At 59.6% G+C, this 19,034-nt stretch overlaps 1 protein-coding gene across 4 annotated transcripts; it reads left to right on the forward strand.

Moving 5' to 3' along the window:
* Nucleotide 1: 1 nt before the first annotated feature.
* Nucleotides 2–18,871, forward strand: LOC125079151 (twinfilin-2). 4 transcript variants are annotated; one of them, XM_047692622.1, is made up of 9 exons: nt 2–197; nt 3,911–3,988; nt 6,170–6,348; nt 6,714–6,809; nt 7,022–7,126; nt 7,251–7,376; nt 8,473–8,623; nt 8,750–8,871; nt 14,160–18,866. In XM_047692622.1, exons 1-9 carry the CDS (start codon nt 173–175, stop codon nt 17,259–17,261), a joined length of 3,984 nt encoding a protein of 1,327 aa, XP_047548578.1. In that variant the 5' UTR covers nt 2–172; the 3' UTR covers nt 17,262–18,866. The 4 variants fall into 4 exon arrangements, 3 of the variants coding, with proteins under 3 accessions (XP_047548578.1, XP_047548569.1, XP_047548559.1); XM_047692613.1 differs by lacking the exon at nt 14,160–18,866 and adding an exon at nt 9,245–11,452 and having other exon boundaries at nt 35–197; XR_007121057.1 differs by lacking the exons at nt 2–197; nt 3,911–3,988; nt 6,170–6,348; ... (3 more) ...; nt 8,473–8,623; nt 8,750–8,871 and adding an exon at nt 11,851–13,298 and having other exon boundaries at nt 14,160–17,890; nt 18,114–18,871.
* Nucleotides 18,872–19,034: the final 163 nt, after the last annotated feature.

The raw sequence follows: 19,034 nt of genomic DNA on the forward strand, positions 1-19,034 counted from the left end.
GCCCGTCGGGGGCGGGGCGCGCTGGGCCGGGTCCTGCGGCACCGCCCGGGAAGCTGCGCGAGGCTGGGCGGTCGCCGCCACATCCTCCTCCTCCTCCCGGGCCGGGCGAGCGGATCGGGTCCAGGGCTGAGCCGAGGGCTCCAAGGGCGCGGGCGGAGCGGGGCACGGAGCCATGGCACACCAGACGGGCATCCACGGTGAGGGCGGATGGTGGGCGGGCAGGGGCAGAGGGGCTCCGCTCGCGGCTGCGCCCCCTCCCTGGCGCTTAGCCCCTCTCCTCACTGGTACCAGCCTGGGGAAGCTTCCTGTTCTCTTTTGCAGCCGCGGGTCGCCTGGGGTGGGCACATCTGGGGGCGTGCGACTTACTGTGCATAGTTGGGAGTGGGTGTACGTGTAGGTGCACCGCTGGAGTGGAACTATCAGTGTGCCCATCTGGGGGTGGGTGTGCCTATGTGTACCCATCTGTATATTTTTGTTCCTTTCAGGGGGTGGGCGTACCGGACGTACACATCTGGGGGGATGCGCGCGCATGTGCACTTGTCCTGTGTTTGCACATCTGGATGTGCCTGCTTGTGTTATGTCTAGGGTGCTTCATGCACAGGCACTAATAGCTGATTGAACGACCACTGTCGCATGGAACCATCTTTAGGCATCAGTGTTCTGTGACTATGTGCACATGTCTGTGGGTGTCTGTGTGTGTGTGTGCACAGTTGGGCTACATCTCAATGTGCATTTGTTACCACGGATGCCTGTTATCAAATGTGTCTGTGTATGGCTTCTGTGGATTTGTGCCTGTGTGAGGATGGGTCCCTGACCTTTGGCTCCTCATAGGACCCTCACACGTTCCAGCAAGTTAGACTAGGAAAAACTGGGGACAGGGCCTTCAAAGTGGAATGGGGAGAGTTGCTAATCTGACCTTGACCTTTTACCTCCCTACCATTTTCCACTTTGATCTGCTGAGACTGCCCCAGCCAGGGCTGGAAAGTCCCAGCTCCAGGCTGGAGGTAGAAAAGAGGGTCCACATTTGGGGTTTGTGAGGGAGGGTCCTGGCTTTAGAGACTCCAGGCGAATGCCCCCTACCCTGTTTCTCCAGCCTAGAGCGTCACCCCCTCCCCCAAGGGCCTAGTTTCCTCTTTACACAGGCTGGGGAGAAGCAGTGGCCAGGAGCCAGGTATTCTGACCCTACCCGGGTCTGAGTGTCCCCCTCTGTCACTGGCTTGGGAGGCGGGCCTGGCCTGTGGGAAAGGCGCAGGCTGCTTGCCCAGACAGCCGACAACCTGGTGGTTTGGCCCTCAGCCACTCCTCCTCCCACCACACAAGGATCCCCAGCCCGGGGACACCACCACCATCGACCAGCTGCCTGGATGTGAGCTTAGCTTGTGGTCGTAGTGGTACTTGGTGGCTAGACAAGCTAGAGGGTTTCCCTGGCCCTGCCCCACAGGACCAGAAAAGGCAGGGGTCTGGGTCAGGGCCAGCCTCCTGCCAGTGGGCCAGCCTCTCCAGAAGGAGCTGGAGGAGCTGGAGGGTGGCTTCGTGACTCAGCCCCACAGAAGGGAACAGCTCCCCTTGGACTTGCCCCTTCCTTCCCCTTTGTCTGGTCACTGCTGCTACCTCCATCTGAGAGGGCATCAGAAGTCAGGGCCCCTCCTCCCTTCTCAGGACTGACTCGTCCCATGGCCAAGGCCCTGCCTCATGCCTTCATTTCCCACATGGTGAGACAGGCCTGCTTAGGGGTTCACTGGGCACTGGGCTGCCCCCAGCCCTCCTGCCTACGAGCAGCCAACTCCTTCCCCTTTCTGGCCCGGGGAGCTGGCAGGTGAGATCAAATACCCTGGATGCCCAGATGCCAGCCCAGTCGTGGCCATAAGTGTGGATCTGGTGACTTCAGAGCAGGGCAGGGGGTGGGGGACTTGTAACTTGAGGCTTAGCAGGGTGGAGGGTGGGCAGGGCAGCAGAGGTGGGGGCAGGGAGGTGGGAGAGCATGAATCTTTGATGATAGGGGCTCAGATGTCCCAGGCCCGGCCTCTGGATTATTGATGGTGGCTGAGGAGTCATGGAGGGGGATGTCTCTTCCACTACTGGGGTGTCACTCTGTCCTAGTAACTCTAGAAGGGGCGTGGCAGCCTCTCCCTTAGGGGAGCTTCTTGACTCTACCTCCCAGAAGGTCTGAGCAGGTGGAAAGGGCCGCTCAGCACAGCCTGCCCCGCCATCATTACAGCAATACGATTTAATGATTATTTAATGGTTGTTATTTGTAGAGGCCCCGTTACTGAACATTTTTCCCCATTTACTCCTTAGCATGGCTCTCTACAGTTTAGGACTCTTAGTTCCACAGTATAGATGAGTTTGAGGCTCAGCAAGGTCAGAGGTCACACACAGCTGTGGGAAAGGTGGAGACCCAGAGGCCAGGCTTTACCTCAGGGACCTGCTTGGGGTCTGCTGATAGGCAGCTCTGTCCTGGCCCAGTGGGGCTGTGTCTCCATCCCAAGGTGGTCGGTTGGAATGCTACACGCCCAGCAGCCACGGAGGGTGGTAAACAGCCCGAGATGTCAGGCTCATGGTCACCCCTCCTGAAGGGCCCTGAGGACATGACCCGAGTTTGTTTTCCTAAAGGTGCCCCCCCACACCCCCAAGTTGCCCAGTCTGGGCCCTATAAATATTCTCTGACCTCAGCCCTCCCGCTGTGTTCCTGCAGAATTCTGACCCTTGGGTAGCTTCAAGGTCACGCTGGCCTGGCCCAGCACACCCAGAGACCCACGTCCGGCCCTTCCCCACTTGGACTTTGGTATCTGTGTCTGAACCACTGGTAGATCTGTGACATCCCTAGTTCTCACCTCTGCCCTTGGGATTCTTTTGGCTGTTACCTTCCAGCTCTGTGACTTAAGGACCAAGACAGGGTCTGTTTTGGAGACTTCCTGATCGCTGATCCTCCTTGTCGGGGAGCCTTCTGGACTGCCTCAGGGCTGGGGCTTCGTTGCCTCTGGCAGGCCTGTGCTTGGGCTGGGCTCCCTGCCTTTCAGAGTGAGGCAGCCTGGTTGAGGGGCTGGGGCCGAGTGGGCAGGCCTGTGTGTTTGTTACTCTGGGGACTGTGTCCCTGTGTAGGTGGGCGTGTCTAAATGTGTGTGTCCAGCTGAGTGGGTTTGACCAGCTGAGTGGGTTTTCCTGTGTGAGGGCGTTTGCGTCTCTTCTCCACTCTGTCAGGTACGGATTTATTTGTTAATAAATTTTTAATAAATAATAAATAAAATTTAATAAATTTAACAAATTTAATAAAATTTAATAAATTTAATAAATTTAACAAATTTAATAAAATTTAATAAATTTAATAAATTTAACAAATTTAATAAAATTTAATAAATTTAATAAATTTAACAAATTTAATAAAATAAATTTGTTAACACGTGCTAGACTGAGTAGGGATCCGATGGCATACACAACAGGGGAGGCATGTGTGCCTGTGTGTATGTGTGTGTGTATGTGTGTGTGTTCATGGACATAGTGGTCTGTCGACAGTGGGGGCATTTGTTGACCTATTTCTGTGTTTGTGGATCCGACAGAGTGTCACAGGCCGGTTCAGTGCTGGGCCTACGTAGGGGGCAGGGGACAGATGGGGGCCGTTAGCTCTGGGAGGTCTGGCTTGTCCCAGAGCCCGCCCCGCCCTTGAGTGGGCTGGCCCATCCCCACCTCCCCTGTCATCAGAGCTATCTCAGCCAGCGGGCCACACTGCTGGCTAAATTTGGGAGCTTCTCTTCATGGGCCGTGTCAGGTTCCCAGTCACATGGGGGGCCCTATTTAACCCGGCTCCCAGCTCCACCAGCAGACCCCACAGGACAGAGCGGGCCCTGAACGTGTCCCAGTCCACCCTGCTCACCCTGCCTGCTGTCTCTCACCATGTTTCTTGTTCTTGTAGCCACCGAGGAGCTGAAGGAATTCTTTGCTAAGGCTCGGGCGGGCTCTGTCCGGCTCATCAAAGTCGTCATTGAGGATGGTGAGTGTCCCCTACTGCTCCCCGTTAGACGAGCTAGGGCGTAGGCCTGTGGCTGGACTGCACTGCTTCTCTGGGAGCTGGTTGGACCTTGGCATCCAGCCCCTTCAGGACCTCACTTTTTCCATCTGGGGATGGGAGGTGCTTTTAGGAGAGGAGTGGAGGTGTATATGATCGTTACCCGGTTACATAGAGCAGGGAGTCAAAAGCTGGGGAGGCAGCAAGGAGAGCCCTGCCTGGGGTCCTGTCCAGCTCCCCAGAGGCTGCATAGGGGTCAGAGCCCCAGTTGGGATGCTGGGCTGGGCATGGGGGCAGGGGACCAGTGAGGCCAGGTGCTGCCCCATGTGGCGAGTGCCACTCACCTCCCTCTGTGATCGGCAGGCTGGCCTGGCTTGGCTGCTGGCTGGGAACTGGGGGGGAGTCCCAAGGAGAAACCAGGGGCCCTGCCCGTGGGAAGTGCCCCTGCAACAAGGAAAAGCGGCTTGTGCCCAGCTTGCTTTGGGAACGTGACGCGGGGATTCCAGGCTTGGCCAGGCCTTGGCCTGGACGCTGGGACCCCGAGGCTTGCATATAGGGGTTGCAGGTGGGTGAGCTGGAGCTGAGGTCTGAAGTGGGGGGAGGGTTTGAGGAGGTAGAGGACTACCTGAGGCTTGGTGGTGATACCTCCACCTTCCCTTCGTGCCGAGGGGTTGTCCCTGGATGTGAGGGGGGCGGACACTGGGAGTGGGCCAGGCCCCCCCAATGAATCCTTCCAGTACTCGGTAGACAGCAGTTGTGAGCCCTTTGGAGGGACCCCCGAATGGGCTTGGTCCCCAGCTGACTTTTCACCCATTGAACTGGTGCAAAGCATAGACCCAGAATTCACCCCAGGCTTCAGTGCCAGAGCTATGCTGGGTTTTGCCCAGGGTCCCTGAGTTCAGATGCCCTCAGACACTGGGTCAGGGTCACTGTGGTAGGTCAAGAGTAAAGGCCTTCTGGGGTGACAAGCCACAGCCCCTTGCCCCACAAAGAGAGAGACTCATTGGCCCTAGTCCTCAGCCTCCCGCTTGCCTCCCAGACAGGACATCCATGTGTTTAGCCGGAGGGATCTCTGGGTGGGTGCTTAGCTCCATTCTGCATTGTGGTTGGTGGGGCACCTGGGAGTCCCCAGGAAGGTTCAGGCCCCCAACAGGCGGCCACGGCCCACCTCCTATCGAGTGAGGCTTGAGCACCTTCTAGGGAATCTGTCCATCCCACTTCTTAGGTAAAACTTCTCATTTTGAAAACGTTGGCAACAAATTAAACACTTTTGGCAGTGCTGTGGGGCCCATTGTGCGTTTTGAAAACGTTGGCAACAAATTAAACACTTTTGGCAGTGCTGTGGGGCCCACTGTGCGTGCTGGTTTTCACCCTTGATCCCATCTGAGTTCTGGGAGGATCTGTGAGGAGGCCGAGACCTGCAAAGAGGTGTCTGGGCTAGGGGGCCTGACATGTCTGGGCTCCAGACAGCTAGGCCCCTTGCCTTCATCAGGAGGGCCTGGTGGTCAGGCACTCCATGGCCATGTGGTGATCACCCCATTCCTGTGCACACCTGGGCTGGTGTTTGGTGCTCTGCTATGGCCCTGTGGTTGGGTAGATCAAATGGATGTCCAGCCTCGATGGCCCATTCTGCCCAAGTGCACTAGCCAGGGAGGTGGCCGGCCTGTTGGCCCCAGGTGCTAACAGGTTTCTGACTTTTTGGGGAGGGGACTTCAGCTGGCTGGTGGCAGCAGGATACCCGTTTGTGTAGTGTCTGGGAGGAGCTCTGGTCTCCCTCTTTGCTCTTGCAGCTCCCTGTGGCCTGAGGCTGGACCCCCCGCCTCCCTCAGCAGGGTCGTTCTGAGAAGGGTGGGCGGTTGGTGGCCGTGGCCAACAGAAGTGGCGTGTCTCCTAGTGCTGGTCAGTGTTTGGGCATCTGCGGACACGTTCTCGAGCCTGTGTCTGTGTGCATGGGTGTGCAGTTGTGGAGCTGGTGGTGCTGGCCCCTCGTTCATTCATTGACTCACTCAGGGGTTCAGTCCCATTGCCTCATCATTCAGGGATTTGCGAGCTCCTGGGGAAGGTGGTGGGGTGGACAGCAGATCTGTGCCCCAGCCGAGGAGGTCCGCAGTCCAAGGTGAGCGTGGGAGATGGCTACTCCTTGGCTCACCCGGCCTCTGCCCCCAGAGCAGCTCGTGCTGGGTGCCTCACGGGAGCTGATGGGCACCTGGGAGCAGGACTACGACAGGGCTGTGCTGCCGCTGCTGGACACCCAGGAACCCTGCTATCTGCTCTACCGCCTGGACTCCCAGAATGCCCAGGGCTTTGAGTGGCTCTTCCTTGCCTGGTCACCTGACAATTCTCCCGTGAGTCCTGGGGACTCCTGCCCATCTCGCAGATCAGGGGAGAGGGGAAGCTGGGTCTGAGCACGAGACCAAGGCCCTGCCCTGAGGATTCTGGGTGGGGAGACACCAGGTCCTGCCCCAGAGTCTGAGAGAGGGCAAGGCCCTGTGTTGGGAGCCTGGCCCTCTCTCGGAGGCCTCCCAGACACCTCAGCCTGGCTCTGGGAGGCAAAGAGGTCCTTGCCCTGTGCTGCGCCCTCTGCTGGGTATATGGGCACAAAGCCATGCCCCAGTCCCCACCCAGAGCCTCCTGCCCCAGAGGCTCCTGCTCCTCCCCAGAGAGTTAGCCCTGCCTGGAGGGGTCTCATGGCTCAGCTTCTGCCCTCCAGGTGCGGCTGAAGATGTTGTACGCAGCCACACGGGCCACAGTGAAGAAGGAGTTTGGGGGTGGCCACATCAAGGATGAGCTTTTTGGGACTGTGAAGGTAGGCCCCCTGGGCCAGACTCCACCAGGCAGGGATCACAGGCCCACAGAGGGTGGGATGTGACACAGGGTCACCCAGGAAGTGGGTGCCAGGCGTGGGGAGGCGTGGGGAGGCATGGGGAGCGCTGGGAGAATCCAGGGTCTGCCAGCTGGCGTGCTCAGTGGGCTTCTGCCAGCCCACCCCAAGGTGCCATTCATGCTTCTGCACGGCAGGACGACCTCTCCTTTGCTGGGTACCAGAAGCACCTATCGTCCTGTGCGGCGCCCGCCCCACTGACGTCAGCTGAGAGAGAGCTTCAGCAGATCCGTATTAATGAGGTAGATGCACGGGACCGGATGGGCGGAAGTCCCGGCCTGAGGCCCTCGAGGTCTCATGAGGCCCAGCTGGGCTACCCCCTGGTCGGGCAGGTCAGGGCCTCCCTCACTCTTTCCTCGCCCCCAGGTGAAGACAGAGATCAGTGTGGAAAGCAAGCACCAGACCCTGCAGGGCCTCACCTTCCCACTGCAGCCGGCTGCCCAGAGGGCCCTGCAGCAGCTCAGACAGAAGACCGTCAACTACATCCAGCTGGTGGGTGTCTGTCCTGCCCCAGATACACGGTGCCGTGGCGCTGGTCCTGCTGGGACCCATGTACGGGGCGGGGGGTGGGTGACCAGCCCCCCCCTACTCTGTGCAGTAGTGGTACTCGCTGTGCCCCGCCCCCTCTCCGTCCCTACCCGGTCCTCTTCGGAGTGCGACCCCAGAGAAGGTGTCCCCCTGCCTTGCTCAGTCCTTGCTTACCTGCGGGGACATCTGTGACATACTGTCCCTCACTCTGGCCTCTTCACTGCACACACATACTCACCCTGGAGTGCACGCTGACCCCTCAGACCTAAGCCCTGCCTGTCCGAGACGCCCTCGGCAACCCCCGCAGCTGCCCCCTCTCCTCAGGGCCTCCTGGTCCAGTGGCCAGGCTTCCCCCTTTATTTCTTCTTCGTTTTTTTCCTTAAGATTTATTTATTTATTTGAGAGAGAGCATGAGCTGATGGGGTGGGGCAGAGGGAGAGGGAGAAAGAGAATTGAGTGTGGAGCCTGACCCGGGCTCAATCCCGTGGCCCTGAGATCATGACCGGAGCCAAAATCAAAAGTTGGACGCTTAACTGACTGAGCCACCCAGGCATCCCTGCCCTTTCTTTTGTTCTTCCTTTTCTTTTCTTTTCTTTTTTTTTAAAGTAAGCTCTACACCCAGCCTGAGGCTTGAACAGACCAAGAGTCATATGCTCCACCCACTGAGCCAGCCAGGTCCCCGTGCCTCCCCCACCAAGCAGAATGGTTCCTTCCGTCTGATGCGTGTTTTGCGAGAAGCCTCACCCCTGAGAATAGGCCAGCCTGATAGTGTGGTGCTTCCCTCCGGTCAAGGCCTTCCCAGCAATCCTGTCCACTGCTCTTGGTGGGCCTTTCTCCTCTAGCAGAGCTTTCAAAAGGGCAGAGGTAGGGGCCCAGGCGTGGCCTCTTCACAGGGACCCCCGTGGCAGGATGGCCACTGGGGTGAGGAGTCCTGAGAGAGGGAGACCACAGACAGGCTCTGCCCTAGCTCCTGCCTGTCCCCTTGGGGACTTCTTGTTCCCTAGGGTGGGCCCAGGCCCTCGCCTGCTAATGTTCTCCCATCTTTCCTTGCTCTGGGCAGAAGCTGGACCTGGAGCGGGAGACAATCGAGCTGGTACACACGGAGCCCACAGAAGTGGCCCAGCTGCCCTCAAGGGTTCCCCGAGACTCTGCCCGTTACCACTTCTTCCTCTACAAGCACACCCATGAGGGTGACCCCCTCGAGTCTGTGGGTGAGTGAGTAGCCACAGCAGGGCTCCCACGCCTGCGTCTGGACCGGAGCTGGGTGGCCTTGCTGTAGGGGGCGTGGCTCAGCAGGCCTCCCTGCTCAGCTCACGCCCCACCCCTCACTCCCGCAGTGTTCATCTACTCGATGCCGGGGTACAAGTGCAGCATCAAGGAGCGCATGCTCTATTCCAGCTGCAAGAGTCGTCTCCTTGACTCTGTGGAGCAGGACTTCCAGCTGGAGATCTCCAAGAAGGTGGGTGCCCATTCCCCAGAGTCTCACTGCCCAAGGGCCAGTACCACCGCCCTCCACCAGGGCGCCGGAGTCCCAAGGCAGTGGTCGGGGTTTAGGGGGTTAGTGCCGTGTTCCATGGGTGGGGATGGGGCCAGCTGACCGGTGGTGTGGACAAGCCCAGCCTTGGCCGCCCACAACTCTCCTCTGCTTGGGTCTGGAAGGTAGGTAGGGGATCTCCAAGGCATGCAGGACAGCAGGCCCCAACTCTTTGTTCCTGGAGGTGGCATTCCAAATGGGGATCTGGGAGAAGACCCCAGGGCTAGAGTGTGAGAGGTCACAGGGGTACCCCAGGAGTGGGGGTGAGCCAGAGTGATGTGTGCCTTGCCCCATGCAGATCGAGATTGGCGATGGGGCAGAGCTGACGGCCGAGTTCCTCTACGACGAGGTGCACCCCAAACAACACGCCTTCAAGCAGGCCTTCGCCAAGCCCAAGGGCCCAGGGGGCAAGCGGGGCCACAAGCGCCTCATCCGTGGCCCCGGCGAGAATGGGGATGACAGCTAGGTGGCCGGACCTGAGCCATGCCGGCATGTGGACTGTGGGGCTCTGCATCCCACTGTTCCCAGCCACCTGCCTCCTTCCCAGCCTGGGCTCCAGGGGAGGCTTACTTTCCGTGGGGCAGGAGGGCTGGTGACAGAACATTCTTGCAGCTTCCGAGGGCCACTGGGCTGGCATTTTGTGACCTTCCCCCTGTTGCTGTCCCTGCCTCTCATCTGTGTGCCCAAGGGGTCTGGGGACCCTGCCTGGCTGGCTCAAGGGGGCTGGGTAGGGAGCCTGGAATGAGCTTGGCCCCCAGGGGGAACTGAGACTAGGGTCCTAGCATAGCCCAATAGCCTTTGGCCACAGGGGTGGGTTCAGTCAGGGCTAGGGTAGGGGTCACTGAAGGACAGATGGTTGAATGCTGTATTTTTTAAAGAATAAAATATTTTTAAATCAACATCTGACTCTGGCCCTGAGGAGTTACCTCTGGCCCTGGGAATTTGGAAACTGTCTGTAGCTGGCCCCTCTGAACTCGGACGGGGCCTGTTAGCCCACTCAGGCTGCTGGGTGGGGTTCTAGCACTCCTGGCTACAGGTGTATGGCAGTGTGTGTGTGTGTGTGTGTGTGTGTGTGTGTGTGTCTGTGTGGACACAAGCCTCACACGGGTCCCTGTTGATGGAAGCTCAGCCTGAGAGGCAGGTACCCCTTCGCCATGATACAGGGCATCTGGGTGTATTTGTTTCCTGTGACTGCTGTAACAGTACCACAAACTTAGTGGTCCAAACCCACACAGATTTACTCTCTTAACATTTCCTGTCAATCTAACAAAAAGCTAGTCTGACAGGGCTGCTCTCCAGCTGTTGGCAGGACTCGTTCCTTCTGGAGGCCTCAGGGGAGACTGTTACCTCACCTTCTCCAGCCTGAAAGGCTGCTCACATTCCTTGGCTCCTGGCCCCACTTCCCTCTTTGAAACCAGAGCGGTAGCCCTTCTCTGGGAGTCCACTTCCCTCTGCTTCCGGTCACACGGCCTCTGTCTGTCGGCAGATCCTCCTCAGTCTCTGTCTTCCAAGGGTCCTCGTGATTATGTTCACTTCCCCACTTCCCAGTTACTCTCCCCGCTCAGGACCCTTCACTCAACCCCACCTGCAAGGCCCCTTTTATCCTGTATAGGGAAGGATCCACAGGTTTGGGGATTAGGCTGTGGATCTCCTTGGGCCGTTCTTTAGGCTGCCACCCTGGGTCTGCTCTGCCTGCTGGGCTTCCTGGGCTCTTTTTGTTCTGCGCATGCGTGCAGACCTGAGCTCTGTCAGCTCCTTGCTCCTTTCTGCTACTTGTGTTCCTGCCCCTGCGGGTCTGGCTCCCTGGTCCCAGGGACTCTGGGAGAGTCTGCTTCAGGCTCAGGATTCAGCAGGAGCCAGATCTTCAGTCCGTGCCTATGAGAAGGGGGTGAGAGCCGCCTCCCCATCCCAGGAGGGAGGTGTGCAAGGATGGGGACAGGAGGAGCCTGTGGCTGGGATTCAGCTGCTGAGTGGGCACAGTCTTTCTCTTGGAAGCATGTCTTGGGCTGGGGCTCAGGGCAGGGTCCCATCCCTGAGGCCTTTTGCAGCACCTGCTCAAGACCCTAGAGTTACAGAGAGAGCTGAAACCCCAGCTAGGACCCAGAGAAGGAGGCCTATCCTTGCCCACCCCACATACTAGTTCCCAGGTGGGCAGGAAGACAGAGCATTGCCCCTACACTGGCTGAAGCCCTGGGCCTGGATGCCAGCTGGATGCCCGGCAGCCTGGAGCCTGCCTGCTGTGATAGCCACCCAAAAGTGGGCATGGAGAAGCAGGGGGTGGGGGTGGGGGTAGGCAGGTGTCCATTCCTGCCTCCTCCCAACAGAAGCTCTATTTTTTCATTCATTAATTCATCCAGCCATCATTCAGAAACACTGTGCCTGCCCAGAGCTGAGTGCCAGAGACTCATGGACCCAGCAAATATCCATCATCTACGTTGTTCTGGGCAGTATGCTGGACCCTGGGTATACAGACCAAAGACTCTTGCCATTAAGAAGCAGACGTTCCGGGTGGCTCAGTGGGTTAAGCCACTGCCTTCGGCTCAGGTCATGATCTCAGGGTCCTGGGATCGAGTCCCGAATTGGGCTCTCTGCTCAGCAGGGAGCCTGCTTCCCTTCCTCTCTCTCTGCCTGCCTCTCTGCCTACTTGTGATCTCTATCTGTCAAATAAATAAATAAAATCTTAAAAAAAAAAAAAAAAAAAACAGACGTTCCAGGGGCGCCTGGGTGGCTCAGCTGGTTGTCTCGCTTCGGCTCAGGTCATGATCTCAGGGTCCTGGGATGAAGCCCTGCATTGGGCTCTCTGCTCAGTAGGGAGTCTGCTTCTCCTTCTCCCTCTGCCTCTCTCCCTGCTTGTGCTCTCTCTCTCTCTCTCTCTCTTTCTCTCTCTCAAATAAATACATAAAATCTTAAAAAAAAAAAAAAAAAAAAAGAAGAAGAAGCAGATATTCCAGCAGGGGAATAACACAATATACAATAAACCATGGAAAATCAATGATATGATGTGTTAACAGGTAAAAAGTTATGACAATGAAAAGCAGAAAGTAAAGGAGCTGAGAAGTGCCAGATCTCAGGGAAGGCCTCCAGAGGGTCATGTGTGAGCCAAGATACAAAGGAAGCAATGGAGGGGGCCAATCGAATATCTAGGAAAAGAGTTTCCAGGCAGAACAAATAGTCCAAAGGTCATGGGGCAGGAGACTGCATGGAAGTTTTCAAGCCCCAACAAGGAGGCCACTGTGGCTGGAGATTGGTCAGGGAAGCAATGGGAGGCCAGATCCCATAGGACCTTGTTGGCAATTAGGTGGACTGTGTCTTGGATTCCAGAAAGGGCCGGGAAGGAGTCTGAGCCAAATAAGGGCCTAGTGTGACTTAGGGGCCAAATGTGAACAGGCCATGGGGTGTGAGTGCAGAAGCAGGGCAATCTGTGAGGTTGCGGTGACTGCACTGGTCTAGGCGAGAGATGATGGTGGCTCATGCCAGCCCAGTGAATGTGAAGGTGGTGGGCAACGGGCAGATTCTGAAGCTGGAGCCAATGGGACTTGCCAGGGGCCCATGTCACCCTGAGGCTTTGGGTCGGAGTCATCTGCCAGGATTAGCTGGGTCAGAGGGAGCATGGTAGGAGCCGTCCCAGATGGCCTGGCCGTGGGGCAGGTGCTGTGACGGGACCCTGGGCACACTGGGGACACAGAAGAGGAGGCCCTGCCCCTGCAGGAAGTAGCAGGCTGTGGTGGAAGCAGGTGCGGCCAAGGCGAGGCCCATGCTGCCGAACCCCCAGGCATACCAGCCCCCAGAAGCTCTGGGGACAGGGCTGAGGGAGCAGGAAAGCGTAGGTATGGGAGCCTCTGGCCCAAGAGAGCTCCCTTTGGGGCAGGGGCCACGGGCTGAGGTGTGAGGGGGGCAGCCCTCTCGGGACAGGGAGCACCCTGGCAGGGGTGTCAGCGTGCCCAGGCCACATCTGCCACCACCCCCAATCCCAGTCTCCCACTGACCTGAGATGGGGCTCTAGGCCTCTGCTTCTCCCCAGACTTTCCCTGACCACGGGTGTGAGCCCCCCTGGGGCTGTGGTGAATTATTAGGCTGGGGTGGGGGTGGAGGGAATGGAAAGAGGAAGTACTGAAGGGGCTGTTTGCCATCTGCCTATGCAAATGGCCTCTGAGTCAGCGCACCCCCCCAACCCTTTCTCTCTCGGCCTGGTGGGGGCGAGGGAGGGGGCTGCTGGGTTTTTTCTTAATTCTCACTTCCTCTGTTCTCTGAGCTGATGAGGGAAGGGGCTGCGAGCGCCAAGCATCCTTTCCTACAGCTGCTGCCTAGTCTGCGGGTCAGACCCTCTGGAGAAGCCCCCGCTCCCTGTCATGGTAGGACAGTGGCCCTCAGCCCCATGGGGAAGGGGGCAGTGGGAAGTGGTGGGGGGTGGGGTTTGGTGGCTGTAGACAGTAATGAAAGGGCTGTCCCCCTACATGGCCCTGGGGACACGCACTGAACCCTGAAGACATCAGAGCAGAAGTCTTCTCTGAGCAATGACACCTGAACCCATTGTGTGGCTGGGGTGGCTGAGGCCTGAGGCTTTCTTTGCTCAGTGGTGGTGCTGGGGCAAGCCAGGTGGACACCCAGGACTAGGCTCTGTCTGACCCTGTGGTGCCCATCCTGTCTGATCCGTTCTGACCTACCATGGGATGGATGCTTGGTCTGGGAGAGGTGGGGGGAGGGGGAAGAGTTGGGCAGTGCCCACCGCCCCCCAACCCCAGCCAGGGCCGCTGATGGTACTCAGCCCAGACCCCAGCAGGAGACCCTCATGCCCGCCTGGGACTTGGTCAGAGGCAGAGGGAGGCATTGGGGGAGGCTGGTGAAGACATGGAGGGCTTTCCAGGGCAGCTGGGTGGAAGGGAGCCAGATGTCCCTGGCTCAGGAGGCAAGAGAAGTGGCCCCTAAGGGAGCAAAAGGAAAGGTGGGGGAGAACCCGGTAGGCCTGTCTGGCTGGGGCTTTGTTTTGAGTGAAAGTTCTAGATTGTGAGATTGGATTCCAAGTCTCAGAAGCAGCTCTGACTTGAAGGCTGGGTCTGAAACCTGAGCCTTAGAGGCGGGGTGGGTGCTGAGCAGAGAGGCAGGAGCCTCCTTGGGTGGGGGGCTTGGAGAGAGGGGTTGGGGACGCTGTTGGGAGCCCCCAGGAAGTGGAACAGGCGGAGGCAGGGCTGAGGCTCACTCTCACAGGCCGGCAGGGCCCCTGCTCTGGCGCCCTGCACCCCCTGTCTCTCCTGGTGCAGGCTGCCACGCTGGCCGTGGTCCTGGCCCCAGGCGCCCTGCCTCCCTTCCTGCCCTGCGAGCTCCAGCCCCATGGCCTGGTGGATTGTAAATGGCTCTTCCTCAAGTCTGTGCCCCGCTTCTCGGCGGCCGCGCCTCGTGGGAACATCACCAGCCTCTGGCTGCACTCCAACCGCATCCACCACCTCCACGACTCCGACTTTGTCCACCTGTCCGGCCTGCGGCGTCTCAACCTCAAGTGGAACTGCCCCCCGGCTGGCCTCAGCCCCATGCACTTCCCCTGCCACATGACCATCGAGCCCAACACCTTCCTGGCTGTGCCCACCCTGGAGGAACTGAACCTCAGCTACAACGGCATTAGCACCGTGCCCGCCCTGCCCAGCTCCCTCACGTCCCTGGTCCTGAGCCGCACCAACATCCTGACACTGGACTCCGCCAGCCTCGCGGGCCTGCACGCCCTGCGCCACCTCTACCTGGACGGCAACTGCTACTATAAGAACCCCTGCCAGGAGGCCTTGCAGGTGGCCCCAGGCGCCCTCCTCGGCCTGAGCAACCTCACACACCTGTCGCTCAAGTACAACAACCTGACCGTGGTGCCTCGCCGCCTGCCCCCCAGCCTGGAGTCCCTGCTTCTGTCCTACAACCACATCGTCACCCTGGTCCCCGATGACCTAGCCAATTTGACTGCCCTGCGTGTGCTGGACATGGGCGGGAACTGTCGCCGCTGCGACCATGCCCGCAATCCCTGCAGGGAATGCCCCAAAGGGTTCCCCAAGCTGCACCAGGACACCTTCAGCCATCTGAGCCACCTCGAAGGCCTGGTGTTGAAGGACAGCTCCCTCCACAGCCTGGACCCCAGGTGGTTCCGCAGCCTGGGCAACCTCCTGAAGCTGGACCTGAGCGAGAACTTCCTGTACGACTGCATCACCAAGACCAAGGCCTTCCACGGCCTGGGCCGGCTGCGCAAACTCAACCTGTCCTTCAACTACCACAAGAAGGTGTCCTTCGCCCACCTGCCCCTGGCGCCCTCCTTCGGGAGCCTGCGGTCCCTGTGGAAGCTGGACATGCACGGTATCTTCTTCCGCTCGCTCAGTGAGACCACGCTCCGGCCGTTGGCCCACCTGCAGGTGCTCCGGCACCTGCGCCTGCAGCTCAACTTCATCAACCAGGCCCAGCTCAGCATCTTCGGGGCCTTCCCGGGCCTGCGCTACGTGGACCTGTCCGACAACCGCATCAGTGGGGCCGCGGAGCCACCGGCGGCCGTGGGGCAGGTGGGCGGGGTGGAGCGAGGCCAGCGGCTGCCAGGGGACTTGGCTCCAGGCCCGCGGGGCCCACGGGGTCCCCGAGGCTCTGAGGACTTCATGCCGAGCTGCAAGCCGCTCCGCTTCACCCTGGACCTGTCACGGAACAACGTGGTGACAGTCCAGTCGGAGATGTTCACCCAGCTCTCGCGCCTGCAGTGCCTGTGCCTGAGTCACAACAGCATCTCGCAGGCGGTCAACGGCTCCCAGTTCACGCCGCTCACCAGCCTGCGGGTGCTGGACTTGTCCCATAACAAGCTGGACCTGTACCACGGCGGCTCCTTCACGGAGCTGCCGCGGCTCGAGGCCCTGGACCTCAGCTACAACAGCCAGCCCTTCAGCATGCGCGGCGTGGGCCACAACCTCAGCTTCGTGGCGCAGCTGCCGGCCCTGCGCTACCTCAGCCTGGCGCACAACGACATCCACAGCCGCGTATCCCAGCAGCTGCGCAGCGCCTCACTGCGGGCCCTGGACTTCAGCGGCAACGCCCTGAGCCAGATGTGGGCCGAGGGGGACCTCTACCTCCGCTTCTTCCAAGGCCTGAGGAACCTGGTCCGACTGGACCTGTCCCAGAATCGCCTGCACATCCTCCTGCCCCGCAACCTGGCCCACCTGCCCAGGGGCCTACGGCTGCTGCGTCTCCGCGACAATTACCTGGCTTTCTTCAACTGGAGCAGCCTGGCCCTCCTCCCCAGACTGGAGGCCCTGGACCTGGCGGGGAACCAGCTGAAGGCGCTGAGCAATGGCACCTTGCCTAACGGCACCCTGCTGCAGAGGCTGGACCTCAGTGGCAACAGCATCGGCTTCGTGGACCCTGGCTTCTTCGCCCTGGCCGAGGGGCTGCGAGAGATCAACCTCAGCGCCAACGCCCTCAAGACGGTGGAGCCCTCCTGGTTTGGCCCCGTGGCCGGCGCCCTGAAAGTCCTGGACGTGACTGCCAACCCCTTGCACTGCGCCTGCGGGGCGGCCTTCGTGGACTTCTTGCTGGAGGTCCAGGCCGCCGTGCCCGGCCTGCCCAGCCACGTGCGCTGTGGCAGCCCCGGCCAGCTGCAGGGCCGCAGCATCTTTGCGCAGGACCTGCGCCTCTGCCTGGACGAGGCTCTCTCCTGGGACTGTTTTGGCCTCTCGCTGCTGACTGTGGCCCTGAGCCTGACTGTGCCCGTGCTCCACCACATGTGTGGCTGGGACCTCTGGTACTGCTTCCACCTGGGCCTGGCCTGGCTGCCGCGGCGCCGGCGGCAATGTGGCGCCGACGCCCTGCCCTACGATGCCTTCGTGGTGTTCGACAAGGCGCAGAGCTCGGTGGCCGACTGGGTGTACAACGAGCTGCGGGTCCAGCTGGAGGAGCGCCGCGGGCGCCGGGCGCTGCGCCTGTGTCTGGAGGAACGCGACTGGCTGCCTGGCAAGACGCTCTTCGAGAACTTGTGGACCTCCGTGTACAGCAGCCGCAAGACGCTCTTCGTGCTGGCCCACACGGACAGCGTCAGCGGCCTCTTGCGCGCCAGCTTCCTGCTGGCTCAGCAGCGCCTGCTGGAGGACCGCAAGGATGTCGTGGTGCTGGTGATACTGTGCCCTGATGCCCACCGCTCCCGCTATGTGCGGCTGCGCCAGCGCCTCTGCCGCCAGAGCGTCCTCCTCTGGCCCCAGCAACCTCGAGGTCAGCGCAGCTTCTGGGCCCAGCTGGGCACGGCCCTGACCAGGGACAACCGCCACTTCTATAACCAGAACTTCTGCCGCGGCCCTACGACAGCCGAATAGCCTGGGGACAGCCCAATAGCCCGGGGACAGCCCAGCATGCCACCCCACCTCCACCTGGCCTGTCTGCCCCACGCCACTGCTCTGCCTCCCCCGCTCCCACCCCTGGCATACAGCAGGCGCTCAATAAATGCTACTGGTAGACCAGACGGCTCACTCAGAGCTCACCGGAGGTTCGGGTGGGAGGAAAGAAGGGAGAATGCACCGGCCAAGCTTTCCTTCCTGCAGTGAGGAGGGACAAGATGTGGTTGGGGAGAAATGGCCAAGCAGGAAAAGGGAGGGCCCAGAGAACGCAGGTGTGCAGGGGAGGGAAGGTGTTTAAGGGCATTTGTGTTTACGAGCATCTTCTCAGGGGAGTTTGAGGAAGGTCACTGAATGTGGTCTTGGTCCTTCCCAGAGAACAAGCTGGGTCTCCTGTCCCGTTCAGACCCCTCCCCATGTGCCCTCCCCTTCCCTTCCCAGGCTGCACTAGGGCACTTGGTGCAGACTGGGTCAAAGCAGCCCTCTGTTAGATATTGGCCTCGGGATCTGCCTCCCACACCCCGCAGGACTGAAAATGTCTTGAGCGCAGAGCCCCTGCAGGCCGGCTTCATTTCTGGCCCCAAGCAAAGTCCTGAGAGGCAGCAGCCCTGGTGAGTGTCCATTCCCATTGGTGGCGATGGGGGTGGGGGGCGCTTTGTGCTGAGTTCAGAGGGGGCATTTGCGCCCTCTGGTGGCCAAGCCTGTGCTGTGCCAGGGAGGCTGGCCGGGTTGGGGAAGAAAGACACCTCTGGGGAGATCCCCGCAGCAGGGAGCTGGGAGCCACAGAAGATTCTAGAGTGAGCTCACAATCCATCGCTTTCTGTTTTCAACTAGAGTACATTCTGGGTCTCTCTGTTCTGACATCAAAGGGACACCTGGGTGAGCCACCACCTGGCTACAAAGGTGGGACCTACCTTCCCTGCCCCTGCCTCTCTCCGCTGATTGCACTGGGGTGGGAGGCACAGCCACATCTGAGAGGATGGAGGATGTGTGTGTGTTTCTAGTTCTGCTATCCAGTGTGGAGTTCCAGATGCTGCTTGGAGCACCAGTGTTTGGAGACAGCCGAGTGTTGGGAGGGGAGGTGCTGTGGGTCAGGTCAGGCCCAGACCCTTGGAAGTCGCTTTGTTCTGGGCTGCTGCCTCACTGTCCCCACAACTGAACCTGCCGTTTGAGGAGCAGATGAGACATGTGTAGTCAGATAGCTGGCACTGGGGCCAGGGATGGTAGGAGAGTGGAACTAGCTTGGGCAGGCTCGGGACTGGTGGGGGCCAGCCTGGCCACTCCTGGCTTCTGGGTTGGAAGGTTGATGCTGGCCGCAGATTTGGCTAATTTTACATAGCCTGACTGTGGGCAGCCCTGCGGTTTTGGGGGTGGGGTACTGCTTTACCCCCTCTCTGGGTCATAGCTGGGAGAGAAATGTAGGCCAACTTCCTCTTTCTGACTTGGGCACAGGGGCTCCTGTGGTAGGCTGGTGGCCCCTGTTATCTGCTTGCCTGACAGAAAGAGGGGTGCTTAGATGGCTCAGTTGGTTAAGCATCTGCCTTTGGCTCAGGTCATGATCCCAGGGTCCTGGGATCAAGTCCCACATCAGACTCCTTGCTCAGTGGGGAGTCTACCTCCCCCTCGGCCTGCTGCTCCCCCTGCTTGGTGTACTCTCCCTCTCTGACAAATAAATAGGATCTTAAAAAAGAAGGAGGAGAAGGAGAAGAAAGGAGAAAAAAGAAAGACAGACAGAAAGGGTCTGATCCACCAATT

Source organism: Lutra lutra, chromosome 1 (genome assembly GCF_902655055.1).
Source record: "Lutra lutra chromosome 1, mLutLut1.2, whole genome shotgun sequence".
NCBI lineage: Eukaryota > Metazoa > Chordata > Mammalia > Carnivora > Mustelidae > Lutra > Lutra lutra.

Bases quoted from the DNA above. Each gene is read 5' to 3' on its own strand.
- LOC125079151 (XM_047692622.1), top strand. From the start codon at position 173: ATGGCACACCAGACGGGCATCCACG. The intron at 7,377-8,472 runs GTGGGTGTCTGT...TGCTCTGGGCAG, and splicing joins CCGTCAACTACATCCAGCTG to AAGCTGGACCTGGAGCGGGA. The intron at 8,872-14,159 runs GTGGGTGCCCAT...ACAGGCCGGCAG, and splicing joins AGCTGGAGATCTCCAAGAAG to GGCCCCTGCTCTGGCGCCCT.